Below are 24,442 nucleotides of genomic sequence, written 5' to 3'. Positions count from 1 at the left end.
AAAAAGAACCGAATGTGTGGACATTTTGTCGTTTTGGACCACCAACTCTCGCAGAGGAAAAATGTGGCCATCCTAACAGGTCGGAAGTGAAACGAAAAAAACCGGCAACTAATTCAACAAAAAAGTGTTTATATGTGCGTGAAAAAACTTATAGCATTCCCAATAGCAGCGCGATTAGGCCACGCCTTAGAATGCATGCCCCTCTACCCCCGGGTGTAGGCATTTGCCTAACGCGCGTCTGGACGTTCGTTTGCACGCTTCTCCTCACTGCAAAGACTGGAACTGGGATTTCAGCTTGCAATTGAAATAAGTGAAGAAGAAGTAGACCAAAAATTGCACTCCCCCCCCCCACACTCCACAATCGCGGCAGTAACAACGCCCCAGATAATTACTTCCGCCCGAAGGACGTGCAATGAGGAGGAAGTGGCACTTGCGTCTCCTGCTCAAAAGTGGAGCCACCCTGACTGTTACCGATTTACCACGGGCAACGGGTCGGGTAGCCCCTCGCCGCCCGCCCGCCCTCCCCACGTGAACCTGAACGGACAATAACAATGGGAGGGTTAACACGGTGGGGGGTGGGGTTGGGGTGGCGGCAGAAGCGGCCGCCGCTTTTAACCGAGGCCACTTCACCTCGGACGACCCATCGTGTCGAGCGATCGGTGGCTGTGTGCCATATCTCTGACCATAAAACCCAATGGCTGGCAGGAGATAGACGACTACCTCTCTCTCTCTCGGAACGGGTTATCTCTCGGTTGTAGAGGGATACGTGGGCGGCACAGGGCGTGAGTGTTCTTTTTTTTTCTTCCAGAATTGTCACTTCTGGGAAAAACAAATGTGTTGAGTTCGGACAGCTGAGGGAGAATAAAATTGTATGGAGATGCATAGTTACGTTGAACTTTTTTCGCACCCTACGTAGCCAATCGTGCTAATCGGACGTGCAACGTGTTGCAAATGACGACAGAGTAAACTATATTTTTTAGCCAGATGGTTACTTTTAATGGAATGATACATCATTTTCAGCCCTTTGTTAATCTGCTTCTGGATTAAGCCCCCCCCCCCCCCCCCCCCATATTGGTTGTGGGGATTTATTTGACCATTCTTCATCATGTTGGCTCGTGTGTTTTGGGGAGAGGATGGCGTGCGATAACCAATTCCGATATCCCGAAACTGATGTTAGCCGTGACTGGGAATCAAACGAAACGATTTTTTTTATATATTTTGCCAGGTAAGGCTCACTGAGCTATGCAGCTTTCTTTTAAAAGCGACTTAGCAATCACAAATGATAGCTCAGCGAAGTGGCTTATCACGTGGACATTCATAGCAGCCAAATACTCTAAATTCATGTTGATCCTAAATGTGTAGAGAAAAATCGGTGGACCCAAAGAAAAATCCACGCGACCATGGGGAGAACATGCAAACTCCTAATATACTCCAGTATAACCAGGCGAGGTAGTTAACACCTTGCCACCGAGGCGAGATGTTAACATTTCAGTAACTACTACACCACCACTCCACCACCCAATAATGTATAATTGTCATCAGTGTAAACCGTACATATTTAATTACAGAATACGAATAATCGCCAGTTAAACTAAATGCTTCACAATTTCCTGTACTGTAATAATCAGTGTAATAATTGCTGACTTTAAGGTTCAGGATAGACTTTTTTCAACAATGGAAAATGTGCTGTTAATATAACTTAAACATGCCTGGACAATGCCTTGCTCTCACCACTGCTGGTGGAAAGAGCTTCAACTAGATGGGCGCTCTGGAGAGCCCCTTTACATGGTATTTTGTCGACTTTTACATATTGGCCATAAATATTTAGAAAGAGGCAGGAGTACTCGGAATAAGAATATGTATTTATCCTGGAGAAATGAGCTATGAAGCTCTTTTTTGCACAGATGTCCAATAGGGGTGGGTCAGAACGTTACTACAACAAACAATACAAACACACGATATGAGTGCAAGGTACCTTATGGGAAAGGTAAACAAATAATTATTGTTTTTTACAAATAACTATATTTTTTATCTTACCAGATAAAGCCCACTGAGGTTTTAATTTATTTTTCAGAAGCGACCTGGCCACGAATGACAACTCAACAAAGTGGCTTATCGCGTGGAAATTGATAGCAGCAAAACAATAAACAATAAAACTATAGGAAAGGTCAGAAAATCACTAAACAGCGCACGCGAACTGACAATCAACTTTTGGCGCACCCGTTCCCACTGCTGGGTTTGACAGAAGTGGAGGGGATTTAAGGAAATTGCCCGCATTGTTTCAACTGCCGCGCCGGAAGGTCGAGTCGAACCGGCGCCGTGTGGATCACAAGCCCAGTGCGCTGACCGTTAACACGACGGCAGCTTCCTCGCTTGCCTTTTTTTTTTTCAACTTAACAGCACGAGGTTGATAGCTGGCATCGCAATTGACCCAAATTAAAATCGCGTTCCGGCGACGTCAGTAGGAGGGAAGTTTGCCAATGTGCGCGGCGCTATGCGAACCGTCCTCGGGACGCCGTGCGTGGAAAGTAACGCTGCGCCGACAGTCGGTGACGCCTCCTTGTTACCACGATTCGTCTCCGGCGTGGCCCCCGCGCGCACGCGTGTTGCGGAGCCGCCCTAGCGTGAATGCGGAGGCGGAATCCGAGCCCGTCTTGTGAGTGAAGGATAACGTTTCTCACCTCGCACACGATCTCTCCGGTTCCCACAAGGACAACGCGTAAAAAAAAAAAAACACAATCGGCTGAGTCGTCGACCGGCCGGCGAAATGATCGGGCTGAATGGAGAAAAAAAGTGGTGATCATAAATACACCAGGTGGCTTGTTATTTTTTTCTCTCCAAGCGAACGTGGATTGCCAAGAAGATTCGTGATGTACGATTCCATGATGTGCCACATTTGGTTGGAATTTGGTGATACTGCGCTGGCAGAGGTGTGCGTGCACAACGAACACAGAGACGTTAACTACCTCGCCCGGTATACAGGGAGACATGGGTTGGATCCCGACCCTAACAACGCCTGTAAATTTGGAATTTGCATGTTCTCCCCGTGGTCTCGCAGATCTTTTTCGCGTGGATTTTTCCCCGGGTCCTCCAATGTTACCTTTCACATTTAGAAACGTGCCTTTTAGGGTGTTTGGCTGCTCTAAATGTCCACGTGATAAGCCGTCACTTCGTTGAGTTGTCATTTGTAACAGCCAGGACGCTTCTGACAAAGAGCTACGTAGCTCAGTGGGCCTTACCTGGTAAAATAATAAAAAAATGTTTAGAAGAGTTAAAACATTTTTTTTTATAACTCAACACATTCGTCAATAACACTGCACTGAATATGAAACGTATATAATACGCGACGTTTTGGACCATGGCCTCTATTATGAAGAAGGGCCATTGCATGAAACGTCACCTGTTTTCTATATATTGTTTTTCTTAAACATGAAAGTGAAAACTTACCTCTTGCTCAAAATGAGCATATAGGCAGCCGTAATCTCTTGGGTGTTTGTTTTCTTTGAGAGCAGTGCTATTGATGAATGCATTGTGGGGTTTTTGTAATTTGCATTGCTCACAGGTACAGTACCAGACGTCAGAACTGCAGAGTCTGACTCTGCTGTGATGGCACCAACATTAAGGAACAGCCTGCCTGACCACATCACTAAATAAACGAACTCGGATCGAATCAAGAATAGACGCACGAGTTACCTTGTTCACTTTCACTGTGAACAATGACTCATGTGCATTATTTAAGGACACAGGCAGATACTGAATGGTAATTTTGTTATCTTGTGTTTACTTACGGGGAGCGGTGGCACATTGGTTAGGGCACTGCAACATTGTGTGAGGAGGCCTTCATCAAAGGGCTGTGAATTAAGTACTTACTCATTGTTCTGTCCCGTGACTTCCTGCCAGTGGGCCGTTCGACACTTTACGTGGCCTCAAAGTGCATCTAGCATGGCACAAATGCCGTGGTGACGTCACCGCCATTTGGTGGTGGTTGTTGTTGTACTTATTTGTATGTTTATTTCTACACTAATTGTTGCTGTGTTTAGAGATATATGGACATTTGATTCACATGTTGAACCATCTTGCATGCACTTTAAGGTGTGAAGCGCATTGAAAATATGAACTGATGATGATAAGATCATTGGGGAGAGGCTTTTGCAGTTAATCCAAACACATGAGTGTTAATTCAAGTCACATGCTATGGAAATGACAGATGTATTTCATAATAAACACTCATTCGGAGTTTTTGTGGAGCATTCTGGATTATTAACTCAATAAAAGTAACTCAATATCAACACCAAACCAGAGTTTGCTTACTTAAACAAATTCCGTTGGAAAACGCTTCAGGCCACCAATCTATCGACCTTCCAACCCAACATCATCGGAAATTTCTTTCACGACCAAACTCTGGACTGGTTTCAGACCTTCATAAAAAAACATCATCCGCGTTGTCAAGCGTGTAAAACAAATGCTGCACGGTTGACAGATGTCATTGGCAAGAGCGCCCTGCCAACAGTGTATCATGTCTCCTCATCATGACAATCATTAATTGCCTCCAACATCATCATCATCATCATCCTCGTCGTCATCATCGGCGTCCTGGCGTCCACGCCAACCGCGGTCTGTCCCGAGGTCGGCTCCAGTCCCGCGGTGGGAGCAGCTCCACGGCCGCCACCCGTTGACGACGATGGCCGCGGTGCGGCGTGGGGGGGGCTTCCGCTTGCGATCGATCCCCGAGGCGTCCGCCCAGGGCAGCGTCGGGTTCCTAAGATGCGACGCCCACCTGAGCCCGACCCGTGCCGGTCACCCCCGGTGGAAGTGCGGTGACATTGCTCGCTTGGAGCGGGGCTGCGGAGTGGCCGTCGCGGTTTCCCCCCGCGCTGTGGGGGGAGGCGCTGCCGTCATTGACCGCCGTCTCTGGGGTCAGACAGCGGCGGCGGCAATACGGGGAGGATGCACGGCGCTGTAAAGGCGGGTCGTTGTTGCCGTTGAAACTCTGGATTTCCGGCTTTACGTGCGATCAGCGGTCCTCATCAGCCCGGTCTATAGACTGCTGGGCGAGGGCCTCCCTCTTCCGATGCCGTCCCTCCTTTAAGTTCACGGATTCACAGACGTTTGTTTGTTCGCCATTTCAATTCTACATCACGCACCGGCCAGAAAATCTCCTTAAAGCCGGATGGAATGTCAATTTAGAGCACTCCCGTTTAAGCAAATTGCAGCCTTGGTAAATAAACCAAAACAATCATAAAACAATACTCAAGGTACATGAACACAATTATTGAGGCAAACAAATGGGACAATGTCAACGGTAAAGGTACCAACCCAGAAATGTTTTGTTCGCGCCAGTGCCTGTGGAAATATCTCCACTAGAGGAAGCCCCGGGGATTATATTTGGCCTAATCTTCCAAACTAGCCAAACATTCTGGAAGAGGCGAGAATACTCACACCTGACCCCACCGCTTGCGATCTGCCGACTAACTGTGGTGAACCCATTTCAACTCCTGGGTGGACAGAGGTAGAGGGGAGGGATTTAAGAACCCTGCACCCTTGTTTCATGGTGTGCAACTTTCTGACCCGCCCCTGCTAGATATCTGTGAAAAGAGCATCATAGCTCATCGGATTTCTCCAGGACATGTATGCTGAACTTATTTCGCACCGTGCGTAGCCAACCCGCGCTAAATAAAGATTCTGATTCTGTTTCAACTACCACACGGGGCGGGATGATGGGATGGAAGAGGTAGCCACTGCGTCGCGAGTCCAGCGTCCTGACCGTTACAACCGCAGCGGCGTCCACCAACCCCTGAAACAACGGCGGTGCTCCCTCTCTCGCAGACGTCATATCGGAGCACATGGCGCTGTCGCTGCCCGAGCTGGAGCTGCAACTGCTCCAGGCCGGCACCTTCCCGGACGTGCACTACGACTACGGTGTCGTCCCCTGCCCGTACGCGCACGACTCGCTCGCCACCGGCGAGCAGCGTTCGCCGGGCAGCCCGCGCAGCGTCTACCACCGGACCCACAGCGCCCGGTGGCCAGCGGAGACGCCCGGCAGGATCGGGGGCCCCAGCAGCAGCTGCAGCAGCAGCAGCGGCGGCAGCGTCGCGGCCAGCGGGGGAGGCAGCAGCACCAGCGGGAGCCCGCAGCCGCACCTCACCGAGATGGAGGTCGCTTCGTCGAGCAGGCAGCAAAGCGCAGGTCGAACGCTCAAGGACGCCCAGGACCTGTGCCTGGTGTGTGGGGACCGGGCCTCGGGCTATCACTACAATGCCCTCACCTGCGAAGGCTGCAAAGGTGAGGACCACGGCATCAGGGCCCGGAGTGGGCTACGTCCGTGGGAATTTGTTTCCCTTTTTTTCCTGCTGCTCCGATAATTTTCGAAAGATCTGTTGTTTTGCTGCCTGCACTTCTGACCTCCTGACCTCCTGACCTCCTGACTCTCTCTCTCTCTCTTTGTTTGTCTCTCTGTCTCCTAGCTAAATTTCAAACACTCTGTGTAGTCTGCGCTCATGCTAATATGTCGAACCACAAATTGCAAGTTTTTAAAAATATTTTTTGTCGTTTTTTTCTTTTGAAGTTTGTTGTTCGTTCGTACGTTTTTATTTTGCGTTGCCTCGCCGTCACCGTTAATCATCGCCCTGTCGTGAATGTACGGCATTTACAAATTGATGCTGTACATTTCGATTCGTTGTTGAACGAGGACGACCGTTCATCGCACGGAATTAACTCTCGAACAAACTGACCGAGATGAATATTTTCTCAGGTTGACGGCACTTTTGACGTTTACGTTATCCGGCTGCTGTCTGCATCGCTGCGGTTATCTTCCGTGATATTTTGACCGTACGGATGCAAGAACTCACCTTACTCGGGTCCATCAAGCATGAGATTATTAACCAGGACATGCACACACGAGGGTTCAAAATTATGGCACCAAGGCCCTAAACGTTTAAGATGCCCTCTGCCTGCTACCTTGAGCCGTCTCTTCTGGTGCAATCCGTTCGTCTGTACGGCACTGGGCGGGTTAACCTTCTGTCCTTGGAAAGTCGGCCTGTTCTGGCTAAAATAAGGGTGGTCGATGTACATTATTGAACATGCTGGTGAATCAACTTTTGTCATTCGCCACTCATCAGAACTTGTGAATAATTTATAGGGAGAGTGCCCGGTTTAGAGGTAAGGCCCGAAGGGAGTTCTCTGTGAGGTGGAGTGGCGTTTTTACATAATTTTTGTGACCAATATTCTTTTCTCAATTCCTAACGCTTTTTGTGGCAAGCATTGTTTTTTTTATTAAGCAGTGCACGCATTGGCAATTAATTGATTCCTATTTTTTCAGTAGTGAAACGAGCTAAAGAAGATGACGCAGGCGAATTGATTAAGTGGAGGAGGAGGTGGTACTGATAATGATTTGTTAATGACGACAGATGAAGATTGACGCTGCCATTTTCCAATATACTGCTGTCAGACTGTTTCACTGACAACAAGTTAATGTAACTCGCAGCCTACAGCCGGATGAGGGATGTTGTGTGTTCTTCACGAAGTATCACCATTGCTGTACGTAACAGATATACGCATCATCGCCTGTGCCAGACTTTTGGAGAAGCTCTCTCTGCCATATTCGACCCCGGTGCAAAGACACACACACGGGACTATTCATTTTTGAGCAACGAATATAAAATCCACCGCGAAACAGATGGCGTGTATGTTATGGTTGATACACCCATCGCGGTATTAACCAGGGCTGTCTCTGGGCTCCAACTGGAGCGTGCTGCCGCTGGAGCAGTGTCGCTGCCATGCTCCTTGTTTTGTGAGTGTGATGCCTTCATCGGGGGACAGCTGTGGCGCCACGGCTAGTGCGCTGCGCGACGAACCCGGCGACCCGCGTTCGATTATAATCTGAACCGGTCCTGGGCCTCTTCTAGGTCGACTCAGCCTCAAATGAGTACCTGCTGGCCACTCACCCCCTTGTGTGCCGAGCCGGCCTTCGTAGTTGTTCGCCAACAGCACTTGCTCCAACAGTCTGTTACATGCTAAAGTGGGGATCCTTCTCTTTGTCTTCCAATGCCTGTGATGGTATTCATAATGGAGTGATTGTGGAGGTCGCTCCAGTGCCAGAGGGCAAGGTGAACAAACACACCTCTGGGGCAGGACACCAGAGCATGAGCTACGATACCTGGAAATGCGTCGAGCACAATTTGTCCCTCTAACTCTCCGAGCACGGGTGTTTGTGCGCAGCGTTGGTAAACCCATGCGTAGAGCTGAGCACGTGGCCGAAATCGATACGAGTCAAAGATTAATGAAGATGTTTGTTGCGCGCGCGTATGGAATTGTTTCGTATCAATATTTGAGGGGTGCAGAAGGTCACATCGATTCGGGCTTCTCGTCTGACATCCACGTCAGTTCAGAATTTCATTTCGGGGGTTTGGTAAGCAAATATTTGACGTGTGCACGCGCACGCGAATATAAAAACAAAAATACGCCGTGCGAGATACGTATATACAATTCCGCGTTCTGTTCCCAATGTTTGTTGTATGAAATCACTGCAGCCACCATACCCAAAGTACGTATTTAAATGTTTTGATAGGTGTAGTCTATTTACGAACTAGCATGAACTATTTTACTTGACATTGCGTTTGGCAAGTAAGGAAGCATTAACTCTCCCACTGAAATGTCATCGATTGTCACAATCCAATGTCATAACTGGGTTAATTCATTATTAAAGTCTCCTTATTTCCCCATCTTATTCATATTGTTTCTCATGTTGCCTTCTGGTTTCTTCTGTCCCATTCAATGCATCAGCCTTCACGTAACAAAAGTGTACAATTTGCATACAATTACGACTACTGTGCATTTTCAATAATTTAATGTGACAACGTTTTTTTCACAAAAATAATCCATTCCGCACCGACAATTGGTTTTACCCATCAAGAGCAGGAGAACCAAGTGTAATCTACGCTTCGATACGTGCATTAAATTCGTTTTTAATAAATCTAATTCGATTTTTGTTACCTGGACAACCCCTCAAGATGGAACATCTCATTGGGCACGATGTCCAGGGTTGAAAGTGGAGCATGCCTATATTTGTTCCCTGGCTGGCATTCGGACAATCCCATTTATATTTTACGTCCACCCGCTTAAGGAGGAGTTAAAAAACGTGCAGAGCGGCACAAGCTACGGAACTGCAGGTCGAAGTAGCAGGGGTTACCCCGATGAGCTTGGGTGTCGGTGAGGAGCAAATAGCGCGTCGGAGGGATGAGTGGGGGGCCCTGAGCTCGCTGACTCTGTGCCTGGACGTGTGGGCGGAGTGGTGAGGAGTAGGAGCAGGAAGGCGTAGGAGGAGGAGGAGCAGGAGTATGAGGAGGTGGAGGAGAAGTAGGTGGAGGAGTGGAGGAGTCATAGGAGGTGTAGGAGTAATAGAAGGTGGAGGAGTATGAGGAGGTGGAGGAGTAGTAGAAGGTGGAATAGTAGGAGGTGGAGGAGTGGAGGAGTAGTAGGAGGTGGATGAGTAGGAGGAGTAGTAGGAGGTGGAGGAGTAGGAGGTGGAGGAGTGGAGGAGTAGTAGCAGGTGGATGAGTAGGAGGTGGAGGAGTGGAGGAGTAGTAGGAGGTGGAGGAGTAGGAGGTGGAGGAGTGGAGGAGTAGGTGGGAGAGCAACAGGATTGGGAGGAGGAAGGCACAGTGGGGTCACGATGGTGGGAAATGCGAGGAGCCCTCAGGGCTCTCAGTGACCTCACCCACTCCAACCCCGCGCTCACCCGCATCACCACTTCATCATTACCGCCTTGCACCCACTGTAGGTGGGCGGGGGGGGGTCCAGTGTTTGCTTCGTCATTTCTTCCATGGAATATTCATTATATAGGCTGGCCCAGATGTCTTGTCACCCCCGAGTAATTGACCCCTCACAATGTTCCTCTCTTGCTTATTCATTTCTGTTTTCACATCCATTTGTATACAAAAAATATGAAGTTTTAGAGAATTAAATTTGGGTCACAAGATATCTGGAGCACTCTGTATATTGCGTCGTGATTATAAATTTGTGGCCTTCACTCTTCGCCTATTGTGATGGCATGTTCTCGTCGTTTACATATATCTTAATCCATTGTTGTAGAAGGATTATGGGCAAAAGTTAAATCGACCTTTGTGTTGGGGAAATGCTCATAGAGCGTAATATAACTTTACAAAAATATATATATAGTACAGCGCTTTGTCAGATCAGCGTTGGATGAAGGCCTCTAATACACCGTATCGGTCATAGAAGTTTTTCTTACCATGCTTTATCCTTTTGGTCAGTCTTGTGGATTGGTGAAAGGGGAGCCCAAGACCAGTTCAGATCTCGAGCCCCATTGATGTTAGCAATGACCAGGAACCAAAATCTCCACATAAAAATTTTAATATAAACAGTCATCAGCCTATGCTATTTCCAGACAAATATTACCCAGCCGCCATTTGCTTAACCAGGCAAGCTTTGGGCTGGCTTTGAACTTCAGGATATCATCATCAGCAGAGTCAAGCACGCTTAAGAAGACACTGCTGGATGATTTAATGTTATTGGTAGGAGGAGGAGCACTTCGTCTGCAAGATGGGGCACCGTGTCAATGCAAACATCGGCGATGGATAAAAAAAAGAGTGTTTTCGTTTTTTGCCCACGCAAATAAATACGAACAATCAGTCAATTTGTCCATCGGCACCGTCTTATATACATAGACAAATATCACGTGATAAATATAACATGTACGATGCTCCGCAGGCATTGCATAACATCCCAACAGGGCATTGAATTCCAAAACCAAATCAAATAACGCGAGCATTGAAACGGCCCAAGTAATTAAAACGCTCAACATAACGCACATTGCAGGAGCAACTGATAAACTAGCCAGATGTTTGGAAAAAACCAAACATCCGAGTCAGATTTGGCACAGTACATAAAATACAGAAATTAATATCTGGTACAAAAGATGTGTTACCGATGCTATCATTAGAAGGTGTGTACAGGATTAACTGCACGTGTGGAAAATGTTATGTTGGGCAAACAGGACGAATGATCAGCACGAGACTAAAATAACATCAGAAAAATATTAAATACTCCCAAATACAACTGTTAGCAGTAGCAGAACACGCGCGCCAACAAGGACACTCAATTGTTTTTGATAATGTTGAAATTCTGTGCAAAACTAGCTACTACTGGTCAAGACTAATTAGATAATCTATCGAAATTTAAAGAAATAAAAAAGAATTTTAACCCTTCGGATAGCTACCGCCTTAGTGCTGTGTGGAAGCGAATCATCAAAAAAATGCATTGTTTAAATGCATGCCTACAAAAGCCTTCAACAGGGATTACCGTTGGTACGGCTATTTTAATACACAATAGACAGGAAGGACAAGTTCAAAGTGCTCGCATAATGCACATGCATCATGTACGTTGCCTCAGTCATCCCCCCCCCCTCCACCACTTTGTGCAAGAGCGCAGGAGCGTGGTCACCACATCTACGCCTCTATATAAGGAACTAAACAGGTGGACTTCTCCACAAATCTGGCTGTCGCCTGATGAAGCTAGTTGTAATTACTGGCGAAACGTCGTACTCAGATTGTAATTGTTGTGGCTTGGCTCTCCAACACACCGGTGTGCTGTACTAGTGACGAATTGGCCACGTTCTGTTTACGTGACAACCCTTACTAGTTGGCTGTGTCGGGTGGTGGCGGGTTTTAACGACACATTTATTTACGCGATCTAACCCCAAAAAACCTTGATCATGGATGATATTGGTCGTGAAAGCCTCCGACGTGTTAAACCATTCCATTGTGCTTCTGTGAAAATAACAACCGAAATCCGAACACTACCCATTCTCAGCCAAACTTTAGTGAGAAATAAGATTGTGAATTTAAGTGTTTTGGAATTATACTGGGGTTACAGAGGTCAGTGCAGCAATTGTTAAACCATGATGTGTCAATAGATATCAATTCATAAGCCGCCGGTCATATGCGTCCCATTGTGTGTGTGTGAGAATCGTTGTTTCATTTTTTTATCCATAACGATATACATCCCACTGTCCATCCACTGCTCGATGAAGGCCTTCCCACACACCGTGTCAGTCACGGGGATTGTTTGACCATACTTCACCTATGCCGGTCGGCGTGGGTGGGCAGAAGGAGTACCATCAGCGTTGCGGATTGCGATGCTCCACCTGCGTTTGCCACGACCCGCTCCGCCCCGCCGGACGCCATCAGCTTCATCGGCATGGGAATCGAACTGGGGAAGCCCGCTCCATTGTCTCGGTTTCCTCGCACATCTTTCCCGAGTGCCTCCACAATTCCCTCGAATCCTCGCCCCCCCCCCCCACGTCCCCTTTCCTCTCCCCGCGCCAACCACCGCTGGGTAAGACCGTGCTGTGGTGGGGTTTTTTTTCTCTCTCTCCCCTATCGTCATTCCAGGCGACAGGCTTCATACATAAATGATGGGCCCTTCCTTACGCACCTGTCAAAGAGGGAAAAGGGCAATTGATAAAGTGCTGATTGAACCCCATTGTGTGTCGGATGCATTCCCGTGACCCGGCGGCCCCCCTCAACTCTCGGGCTGCATCTTTGCCTTGTACAATGAGCATAGTAAATACATAATAATTTTTTCGCAGCATTCTGTGTTCTCCCCCCCCCCCCCCCCACAGCTGTTAAAGCAGCGTCAACATTTTAATGGTAACGTGGAATAATGCTAACTCGCTGAATAATGTGATACAATTGAGGAAGTAAAAGTAATGTATCATGCGTGTGCATTGCTATTGATAAACTAATAATAATAATGTCCATTCCCTTGGATGAAGGTCTCCCTTCATCCATGGATGGTCTCCCCTCATCCAGCAATGCAAAGCATGGGGTTTCTACACAACCGACCAATGTGCTTGTCAGGAGAGCAACCCATGGATCATCTCCTGAGATGTCCTGCAGCACCACAATGCCACTCCCCAAGATTTGACAATGCCAACACCCAGACGGAGTGGTCTTTGCAGACTATTGGGAATAGACCATTTCGGTTGGATAGGAGACACAACAACGAAGAAGGAGGCCACATTGATGAGGGCATGTTGACAAAAGGGGGAAGACCCAGGACAGATTTAGACATCACTCACTACTGCAGTGAGCCGTGACCGGGAGTCGAACTCTGGTGGTCAGGTTTATAGCGCTTGTGCGCTAGCCGCTGCGCCAACTGCTCTACCCCTTGCTGTGATTAATAGGCAACAAAATACCTATGAGATCAGTCTCACACTTTTGAAGGTGTACAGATGGCAGCAATTACAAGGCAGAATAAATCTGTGAGCATTACAGGAGAATAACAATTTAAATTTCTTTTTGGGCAAAAAAAATCTATCTCGAAGCGTTAGGCAAACTGCAGGCAGCTGTTAAAATACAGTTCTCGTTTATTGCAGAAATGGGAATTGATAACAGATCTGAGCAATGTGGGGTCATTATTCTTAATATATTTAGTTAAATCTCCTTTTATCGTGGCAGTCCGTGGTAATGCACTTTATTTTTTGTTAAACTGAGCTTCTATCAAGTCTGCTTGATAGCAGATCAAATGTGCTCACGGTTCAAACGAAGCATGAAAAACGTTGTGTTGATGGTTTGTGCATAACACGAGGCGATGTGTACATCGGCCATGATATATATTCAGACTCAGAACTTGGTGGTTCTTTTGCAAGAGGGACTACATCCCACAATCCGTTGGCAATGGCAGCAAGTTACAGGGCATTGCAGGGTGGGGGATGTCCAAGCAGACACAGAGCTAAAACAACAGCATATTTACACACGGAACCCATGCCAGGCATTTACTGCAAGCAGGATTAAAAAAAAAGCGTTTTAAGTACAAATCAAAAACAGATGCACGATGAAAGAAGACCTCCCGAAACCATTGCGATTTCTCACGAATTCGCGATGCGACAATACATTCAGCTCCTCCGCGCGAGCTGATTACATCACTACCCTCCGCAGCGGACGGGGATGTGTTCGTTTCCCTCCTTCGGCTTCCACTCCATCATTAGTCTTGACTCCAGCCATCATGCCACGTGTCTAGGTGTCCTGTTCGAACGCGCTTATTTTTTGTGAAGTCCATCTGATGTCTCGAACCGGTGCATGTGCTCCCAGCCACGTGTTCTTCTTTTTCCATTTCAGTCTTTCACGAATTTACCTCCGCGTGCCTCCTTGCGCACTTTTCAGCTTTGTTTCAATATTTTGTCACTGCCCACGTGTCCGATCCATGCGTCATTTAAAGTGATGAAAAACACAGCATGTATGCGCCGTTGTGTTATATGTGGGTCATACATTTATAACGAATACGTTATTTTAATACGTGGACAGGGAGGCTTCTCGATGTTTTGTAACTCAAAATTCCCTCCGATTAGCATGGTTGGCTACGTACGGCGCGAAAGAAATTCAACATACAAATCATACATTGACACGAAGATGACCGTGTACTGCTGTGCAGGTTTGCAAAGGTTGTGCTGTGCTGCACTGAACTCAATTCTTTTCCATAAGAAGCACCAAAGCACGCGGAGCGAAACTTCGGGCATTGTGCCGAACAAACGTGCGGCGCAGCCAGAACGCACAACGAGAGAGCTGCTGTGGTCCAACCCGCGGGCCCCCTCGGCAGTGTCAGCATGGCACAGGCAGAAGGCGATGACGTGCTCATACTGAACTGGCCGCCAACAGAGATGTTGCGCCTGTCCACCCACGAAGACCCTCGAGCTCCGATGTTGCCCACCGTTCTTCTGCGTGTGCCTGGGAGCATCTTCAGGAAATGAATATTCATGTCCTGAATATTCAGCTCCACCGCAATCACCAGCAGTATCACCAACATATCTTTCACGACTAACACCGCTATCATCTCTGCCACCACCACCACAATCAGTAGCATGGAGCTCTGCATGAGCCCGTGTAAGTCTATGGCGTCTCTGTTGTCGGCATATGGGCCTCTATGTGAGTGGTGGGTCTCTGTGTGAGTTAATAGGAAGCTAATTTTATTTACATAGCATCTCAAAACGCCGTGCACAGCATTGCGGAACAGTACACGGGGCAACTACACAGCGTCAGGCCCGAAACCCCACACTAGTAGAGCTCCCCCCCCCCCTCAACCCACATCTCCCCCAACCTCTCTCTCCCCTCTCCCGACTCCTTTATCTTCATTTTCGTTCGGCCAGGAGCCCGCTGGAGTGCGACGACACGAGACCGATCAATAACGCGTCCGAACACGTGTTTGCGATTAGGATCGCTGGGCACGCGTCCCCGTCTCGTGGTGCGTTCCTCGCTCGCCAAATTTACGACCCCTGTCCACTCCCCTCGCCGCCCAGCAACCCACCCACCATACCTCGTTAGGGAGGAATAATATCACAGACATTAGCGGAACGGGCGGGGGAGAAGGAGGGGGTTGCACGCTTTGCTTTCTGTGCTGGTTAAGACCGAAGCAGGATGATTTCTCCACAAACCGTGGCTGTCCGCCTGATGATACTGGTTGTAATTATTGGCGAAACGTCGTACTCGAACACAACCGGTGTGCTGTACTAGTAACAGTGCAGGATTATCCTAGAAGCAAAAGTAGCTACATATGATGCTACGGGCCCCGCACTTTCAAGGGTGCCGCGCTGAATGCTTTCAAGCTATCAATTCCGATTCAGTGATTCTGCACTTGCTCTATTACTATAGTACTATACTGCCTTAAACTTTTATGAACGACTGGGTGTTTAAGGTTAGCGATTTGTCGTATTATCTGGCTGTAGAGTAAATTAAATAAAACAATCACTTTACTATGCAAGTAAAAAAATTGTGTTTTAATATTCATGTGTTTTTTTTTTATTGAGGGCCCCTTTATAACATATGCTACAGGCCCCGCACTAGCTTAGTCTGGCACTGACTAGTAACTAATTGGCATGGTTTTTTACGTGACAAAGCTTACTAATTGGCTGTGTCGGGTGGTGGTGAGTTTAACGACACATTTATATTTACGCGATCTAACCGAAAAACCTCTATTATGGATAATATTGGTCGCGAAAGCCTACCACGTGTTCAACTGGTTAAGACAGCAGAAAGCCGAGCGTATATAACCGGTTTTAGCTACTCGCTCAGGTTTTCGCAGTCATTATTGGGTCGCGCCGCGTATGGTTCGGCGAGATGTCCCGACGTTCCGCTCCACGGGCCTGGAAGCTTATTTTCCCGACACGTGGAACAAAACTTCGGACATCGTGCTGAACAACAACACGCCGTGCAACCTGAAAACGCATCGGAGAGGATGTTGCTTCAGTTGTGAATATTAAATAAGTACGGTGTGTTTTGTGTGCATGCGCTCGCTAACAGCACTTGCCCCAACAGTCTGTTGAGGTTATACGGGGGGGGGGGGGGGGCTTTGTCTTTGTAGCGGAGATGGCCAGGTAACTCACGGAGCTGATATTCTCTCAGAGCCCTGAGCCGTCAAATTATGCTAACCTTGGATGGACTTTTGGCGTCCACTTTCTTTTATTTTATTAAACTGGTTTCTCAAATCGTGCGAGTTAGCATTCCCAGCGTGGTCATCATTGGCTATAAACGCCTATGCCCCATGAAAAGCCACCAATGAGAACAAAATGTGCTTTCATTAGGTTTTGACCGTATTTTTCTTCTCCTTATTCATAAATGTTGTTCCTATTTTTAGCTCTGTACGGCACCTTGCGACCTCCGCGTGAAAGTTGCGAATGCGTGTTACGCGCGCGCGTGCGTGCCGCAGAATATAAATGTGCACGCGGGTGCATATGCCGTGTGCACGTGCACATGGCGTTTACGCACGCATGCATAACGTGAGACCGATAATTACATTTATAAAACGTGTTGATGAACAGCGGCATAGCTGTTGGAGCCGCAAGTGCATTTCCATGGTGATTTTAAAGGGGACTTGGATAATTGCCACCGTGCCGTGTTTGGCATTGCCTCCGGACGCGGTTCTAATTAGTGGTCCTCTGCAGCTGTCCTGACAGCTGGTGGCCTCTCATCATCATCTTCATCAGCCACGTTCTATCCACTGCTGAATAAATGCCTTGTCATGTCATCGCCATCCCCTCCGTGGTTCCGTGGTGGGCAATCCTTCCCGCACGCACGCACATGAGTCGATCGGATTGTTCCGTAATTATCTGCTACCCCATCACGAGTCTTGTCTATCGGCCTGCTATCCCTTCAGGTGATGTGTTCTGCTCAAGCCCCGCTGATTTTCTGCAACAAAGCGATGTCCCTGATTTGCATTGGCTCCATCATCCACGTGTGCCTGGTTTCCAAGCGTGCGTCTCTCCACGCCCGTTCGCGCACTCCTCAAGCTTCTAGCTTCGTTTGTTTGTCGGGGTCGCCGGGTTCAAACCGCGGTGCGCACACCACCGCACCACTGCTGAACCACAGCGTGTAGGCGGAGGGCAATGAAACCGTACGTTAGAGGATGTTGATGATGATGATGATGATGAAAAAAACACATGTTAATGTTATGAATGAGAATCTTGCCTCCAGCTCAGCAATCTGAACGCATCGTGTCATCCATTTCAGGTTTACGCGTAAGCCCGTTGTTGAAAATGCTATGGCGCTGATGAACGAATATGAATCATCCATAATAGAGGTTGTTGGGTTAGATTGCGTAAATATAAATGTGTCGTTAAACCCACAGATTTATATTCATGCGATCTAACCGAAAAATATCTTATGGATAATATTGGTTGCGAAAGCCTACGTGATGCACTGAATATGAATCAATTTGTAACTTGGGAGTTGAGTTGGATCTCCATTGAATCCAATGAGAAATATCAGTGGTGGTGCTGCTGCATTAGGGTCCCTAAGCAGCCAGTTATTTTTGGGACCCCCCCCCCCCCCGTTAATATTTATAAACTCCTCGTGAGATGACAGAAGAGATATATACATGAGATAAAGGTGTAGCGAGACGCGACACGAGAGATACAGATGAGCCAGAGATGTCAAATGAGAGCGATGTAGACAAGACACAAAGACGGTGTTCGATGGTAGAAGAGAGCAAGGGACAAGATGGTTGGCTTGTTACGTTTATCAGGATTTGAATTTGAGCTGATATTTGGTTCATCCCAATTTTTTACACGAATCTAGAGCCCCTTTGCACTGCTTGGGGTCTCGAGCATTTGCTTGGTCGGCTGTTGCCTGGTGCCACCGCTGATGAAATCACTGGCACCGTTTGGAAAGGCGTGGAGTGTGATGCTCTTTTCCGTTCGCCCGTTTGAAATCTGGACACCGAAGCCACTATTTTTTATCAGACCACAATTTTAACCAGGTCAGCTGATTCTGACATCACTGATGGGTACGTTAAACCCAAACAATAGGACTCGCCCCCAAACTGTTTTCAATTGGCTGTTCTGTAATGTTTGTATTTGCCTTGGGCTGGTGGCATGATGAGCCAATAAATACGCTCATTGGTCCCACTGTTAGCTGTCGGTCATACCAGGAAATAAACCAGTATGTTGTAAATTCCTTTCTCGGGTGTTATAATGATAAATAACATAACATATCTTACAGCTATTTGTCATTACAATACTGGATCAGGGCCTCCCCACGCCTTTTGGCCATGCGTGTTTTTGACCCAACTGTACCACGTCACTACCGATTGGTGCCAGTGGTTAAAGCAGCGAGGCCCAGGACTGGTTCAGATTTCATTCGCCGCTGATATTATCTGTGGCAGGGAATGGAATTTAGATTGTTGGGTTCATAGAACAGGAAGATAAATCCACTCCACTGCCACTCTATAACCTACAGAATTATATATTGGGTCTATTTTAAAATGCACAATTCTTCTACGCTTTTTAAATATACATTTATCCCCCTCCCGCCCACCTCCCCCTTCGCCCCCCCCCCCCCCCCGCAATGATATTCCACTTGTGCTATTGGTGTACCGGTGTATTGTCATGAGATGAAGCATCCATTCGGAACTCTTGCAAAACAAAGAAACAGCACTTTAGACAATAGGCTGGTGCAAAAGGTGTTAAATAACTACTTTTTAGATCGCTTACGGTGACCAATTTATCTGCACACTCGGAGGGAACACCTTCTCACATGCGCTGCTACATGTGCTCATTGCACGGGTGTCAACACAATGTTGTTAATTCTCATTAACAAAACTAATTGGACGTGACGGGGTCTTTTTTTGTGTGCGTGTGTGTCTGCAGTCGTTGGTGGCTGGGCCAAGGCTATACATCCACGGCTATGATAACCCAATTTTATAACTTCGAGCTGAAACCACATTCAAGCCAGAATGACGATGGTCCTAATCTTGATAAATTACTGACTTTTCAAGCACGTCGCATGTGCCACCTTAAGCGCACTTAATGAATCAAGTGTTTAGTTTCATTAAACTGTGTGGCTTGTTTTATACAATCTGTGTGCAATCGCAGCTCCTGCCGTTGCTTTGAGTTTGCGCACAAACTTTTAATAGTGAAGCGACAAAGTTGTAGGCGGCTCTGTCCACGTGTTCACAGAAGTGGTCTCAAAGCACTCCCTGGCAGCGTGATAACGTAATGTCGTGGTTTTATGGCCACATTAATGACCAACCCACACATATATAAAATAACATTGAACATTATTCACAACATGTCGGTAAAAAAGTGTTACTTTTTCATGAAAATAAGGCCATTGTTGCCGAATGATGAAGTGTGTTGCTGTTATTATAATGTTTTATTAACGCTTCAAATCTGTTTAATAAAAAAACATGGAAAGTCGAAAAAATAAATTGATTCGTAAGTAAATTACACCATTTCTATTGGTAGCTTATAAATTGTAAATGACGCTGATGGAAAGGTAATGAGTTTTGCAGTGCCCGGCTCATACGGCGTAATAACTCTTACAGGGCATACGCGTACACACCAGAGCGATACAATGCTCCCCATTTTTGTTTTTCCTTCTCTCCCTTCCGTTCGTTTTGGGACAAGCGCTCTGGCACGGGCGAGCGGGCGCTAATGAGATCGGCCTTGCACTCCGGGCGTGGCGAGCGCGTGTTGGGGCAGGGGGGGGTGGCTCTGCTGGGGACCTGGGTCGACAACGCCAGGCTTTGTACAGTATTTCCCAAGTGGGTTCCGTGGCTTTTCGTGGGGATTACAGCTGGTGTCCGGGGGTCAGGTAGCGAAGTGCCCTTCCGCGTGCGGTGCTGCTACCCCCTCCCACCACCCTTCCCCCCCACCACCCTTCCCCCCACCACCCTTCCCCCCCACCACCCTTCCCTCCAGCCGTGGCACTGCGATCAAAGAAACCAGGGGGCACTCACATAGCCGCGTTGGTTTGACTTTTCATTTTTTGTTTCTCTTCACGTTCACTCCTCGACCCACTTTTCCCGCCGTCGCTGCAAAAAGGGCTCCTTTTTCAAGCACGCTAATTGATGCACGCTTTTCGCATTGATTTCGCCGCTGTTTTCTAACGCGAATGAATTGCGATTGATTTAATTCACCGCCGTCGCTTTCGTGAGCTTCCCTCCGGACGGTGAATTTTAAGCGACGCATGCAATCAAATGCAATGCCACATGTGCATTTGTGGCGATATGGAATTCATTAAAACGTTACGCAACCTGCACACTAAAACACCTATTTATTGCTGGAGTACATTTACTAATTGTGACCCAAAAGTCTAAACAAATGCGATGATTGAACGTATGAATTCCATGACTACATCACGATAAGACGTGAACGTTCATGGTGGCGACTTCTTACACGCACACAGGATTGCTTTGTCGTCACAGTCTCGCGCAGCGTTACGATGTCAAAGGCGCAGTTTCATTCGGAATTAAGTCTCAACTCAAATCGCCTTCGCCGGACAGCGAAGCGACGCGCACGTCGCCGCGCGTCCGTACGTATGCACGTCGAACTCCTTTCGCACCATACGTAACCGAACGTGCTAATCGGAGATCCGGCGGGTCGTGGTGGGGGTGTGGGTGGGGGTGGGGGGAAGGACAACAAACAAAAAACACAAAAAAGCAGTCCGAAATTTCGCGTGAGCTCGCGCGCCGCTCGATTCACGCGACTGACACCCAACGATTTCGCGTGTGCGTGCCCGCAGGCTTCTTCCGTAGGAGCATCACCAAGAAGGCGAGCTACGTGTGCAAGAACGGCGGGGCGTGCGAGATGGACATGTACATGCGACGCAAGTGCCAGCAGTGCCGGCTCAGGAAGTGCCGGGAAGTCGGCATGCTGGCAGAGTGTACGTACTCGCAGCTGTGTGCATGCGTTTTGACCATCTTTCGCGCCGTACGTGCGTGCGAATCGGAGGTGCTGTCACTCTTATCCAGCCAGATATTGCTCACCTTGTTTTAGCTCATCGTCTGGATCCCGGTCTAGGAAGAATCCGCCAGTGCGTTTGTGGATAACAGGGCATTCCGTAGATCGATTGGGGCAACAGACGATGAGCGTCACGGATTATAGGACCGCAAGATAAAATGAGTTTTTTTCTCGATCAGTTCACTGCAATGTGTCTCAGAGCATAACAATATGTATGTATGCATGTGAGCACGTGTACGGCCGTATTTAACATATACAGCTCTGGCCTTATTGTCAATTGCACCCTGGGTAAACAGAGAATTTAGCGCCCCTTGACAAGTAATCCTTCTATAATAACCCGTCACTTGTCTTTGTCATTCGTCATGTGACTCTGTGTGTATGTGTTAATGATTACGGCGCGTCTGTAAAATCTGGTGACAGCGAATTAAGGTTGTTTGTGTACCCCGTGTATTTTATGTGGCACCCTGCACGACATTGTGTCCTTGGAGGCCGCCACACTGGTCCCCACCCCTAAGGCCATGCCAGAACGAGTGCATTTCTAATATGGCATGCCAAGCCAAGCGACCCACATGGCCTTGCGGTTGCTCAATCCATCTCACTCCATCTCTCCGTTGGTCATTGTCTCTCCGTTGTGTTCGCAACCCTTTGGCTGCCATTCTGTCACTCGTCTCATCCACGGGCCACCGTGCCCTCTCGTGATGTGCCCTGCCCAAACCCATTTGTGTTCACGATACATGCATGATATTGCACAACGGAGACATTACAACGTACGATTTGTAGGTATTGTTTGCATTAATCGTGTGCTGGTTAAAAAAAAACGTTTTAATAGAACAAAGGAGACAGAACAAGACAGACGATTAAAAATAGTCACTTCATCATTTTACCGAATAAGGAAGACACAGCAGAGGAAAGATTGATCTTTGAATCAAATTGAGCTATAATCATCGTTACAACCATAATTTCAAGTACATTAAGAACTCTATCATCTTGTTTTCTCAGCTAAGACTGGACACACACACTATCACGATTCCAGTAGCCTAGCTGTCGAATGTGCAGGCGGTGCAACTGCACCGGGGCCTACGAGCTGTAGAATCTCAGGTCCCAGGCGAGGAAGAGGTTTGGGGGAGTAGGGGCAGGGCAAGACATTGGACAGAGGGCCCATTGTCATTAATTGAATCAAGGCCCATGCCAATCGCCCGACACGCCACTGCACCAGTCTGAAGCTAATACCGGTGAAATGCCCAATTACTTTAGCGGTTGTCCACTGCCGTAACGAAGACAATGGAGCGGTTTGCGTCGCCATGAATTATCAATGCCGAGGAATCTATTTATTTCCTTCCATTCACACAATCGAAACTCAAATTGCAGCCGCGCTGAGAAACGCATTAATATTTCATGGAGCTGCTGATATCTGTTGCCTCATGAATACAACATCAGCATTAACATGAATCTTTCAGACCCTGGAGGGTGGGGTTTCTTGCTCTGCCCCCGTGTGTGCGTGTGTGTGCGTGGCTTTGTAGTCAGGTCTGCCACTTGAATGTACGAGTAGCTTAGTGGGGAGTGGTCGCGTCGTGGTTAGTGCATTGTCCTCCGAACCCGCTGACCCTTAGTTCGATTCCCGCTCACGGCTAACGCCACCGATGACAATGTGAACAGGTCCTGGGCCTATCCGAAGTGGACTCGGCCTCAGATTAGGACCTGGTGTGGTGTGCAAACATCGCCAAAGGTGGCCCGGGCATAGTGCTGGCCACCCACCCCCTTCTGTGCCATGCTGGCCTTCATAGGTGCTCGCTCACAGCACTTGTCCCAAATGTCTGTTAAGGCTATACGTGGGAGTTGTGTCTATAGTGTAGAGGTTAATGGACTGAACAACGAGACCGGGCACCCAAGTTCGATTCTCGCTCACAGCCAACATCAACGGCGAATATCAGAACTGGTTGCGGGGCTTCCCCTAGACAGCGCCACCCTTGCGCGACAAAGGCGGTGGTTTGACGTTGGGATTGGTTACACCACCCCCTTGTGTGCCATGCCGGCATTAATACGTGCGCACTGAGAGCACTTGCCAAAACAGCCTGTGTCGGCTATAAGGGGAGTCTTTCTCTTTGTTGTGTATGGGTGCATGTGTGTGTGTGTGCATGCGTGTCTCTCTTGGACCCTGAATCGTTTCAGCGGTGCACAATGTTAATGCGTAGTCACGACTTGGCTACCATTCATGTTACTTAATTCCCACACACGGACACACCACACGCACCGCGCTAAATAAACACGAAGACCTTTAGGTTAGCCTAAGACACCGTTCGAGCCAGTGCTGTTAGCGAGCACCTGCTAGAGGGTGGTGTGCCTTGCCGCCTTTGTCTCCCCGGAAACTGACCCACCATACCATGTACTCATTTAAGGCTGAGTTGATCTACAGTAGGCGCAGGATTGATTTAGATATCACTTGCCACTAATATTAGTCGTGGCCAGGATCTCAGGTTGCAGGATTCCTAAAACAGCTCACTCAGTGCACACAGATACGCTCACAACGATAAGTGTTGCTTGCTTATTAACAAAAATCTATTACACGAATTTTAGTATTTACCTTACTTGGCATAGTATACTGCACTGGTATATTATACCCTTCCATGTACATGCATCATGCTGGGCCACAATTACAGCATTTAGCCATTACATTTTGTTCCAACTGTTGTAAATTGGATTTCTGGGCAAGCGGTCACATTTCATTTGGTTTCACGACACATCATCACTTCATCCTTCAATATTGCGTTTGCACGTGAGCCATGTTTCCAAGTGCAAACAAAGCCGTTCATTGATATGCATACCAATACAAAACAAATCCAGCAATACGCAGACACCACGAAGGCAATTTTGAAAGTGACAAAATCATTTTGGCAGTACAGCAACTTCATCAAGACTGCATAAGGAGTCGCGTCTGCGCTGCTGCAGAGACGTGTTTCTGTGTCGTGCTGTTCCGCGCGCTGTACTAGTAGCAAATTGGCACGTTTTAGTTACGTAACAAACCTCACAAATTGGCTGTGTTGGGTGGTGGTCGGTTTAACGACGCATTTATATTTTCGCGATCTAACACGAAACATATAACCTCTATTATTGATTATATTGGTTGCGAAAGGCCTACTACGTGTTTATTAACTCAGCCTGATTACCAAGGATTGCCTAACAAAAACAGCGTCA

The 24,442-nt window shown here is 47.7% G+C and overlaps 1 protein-coding gene across 4 annotated transcripts in view; it reads left to right on the top strand.

The window, feature by feature from the left end:
* LOC116945589 (bile acid receptor-like) overlaps positions 1-24,442 on the top strand; it is a 92,490-nt gene that overhangs the window by 22,079 nt on the left and 45,969 nt on the right. For all 4 annotated transcript variants that reach the window (XM_076069429.1, XM_032960047.2, XM_032960049.2 and 1 more), the window contains 2 exons: positions 5,827-6,282; positions 21,033-21,173. In XM_076069429.1, the coding sequence (XP_075925544.1) occupies positions 5,827-6,282; positions 21,033-21,173 (597 nt within the window). The remainder of the gene's footprint in view (positions 1-5,826; positions 6,283-21,032; positions 21,174-24,442) is intronic.

The sequence above is a fragment of the Petromyzon marinus genome, chromosome 24 (genome assembly GCF_048934315.1).
Source record: "Petromyzon marinus isolate PM22_M1 ecotype Great Lakes invasive population chromosome 24, UKy_Petmar_22M1.pri1.0, whole genome shotgun sequence".
NCBI lineage: Eukaryota > Metazoa > Chordata > Hyperoartia > Petromyzontiformes > Petromyzontidae > Petromyzon > Petromyzon marinus.
This window is presented reverse-complemented; position numbering and strand designations above follow the sequence as displayed.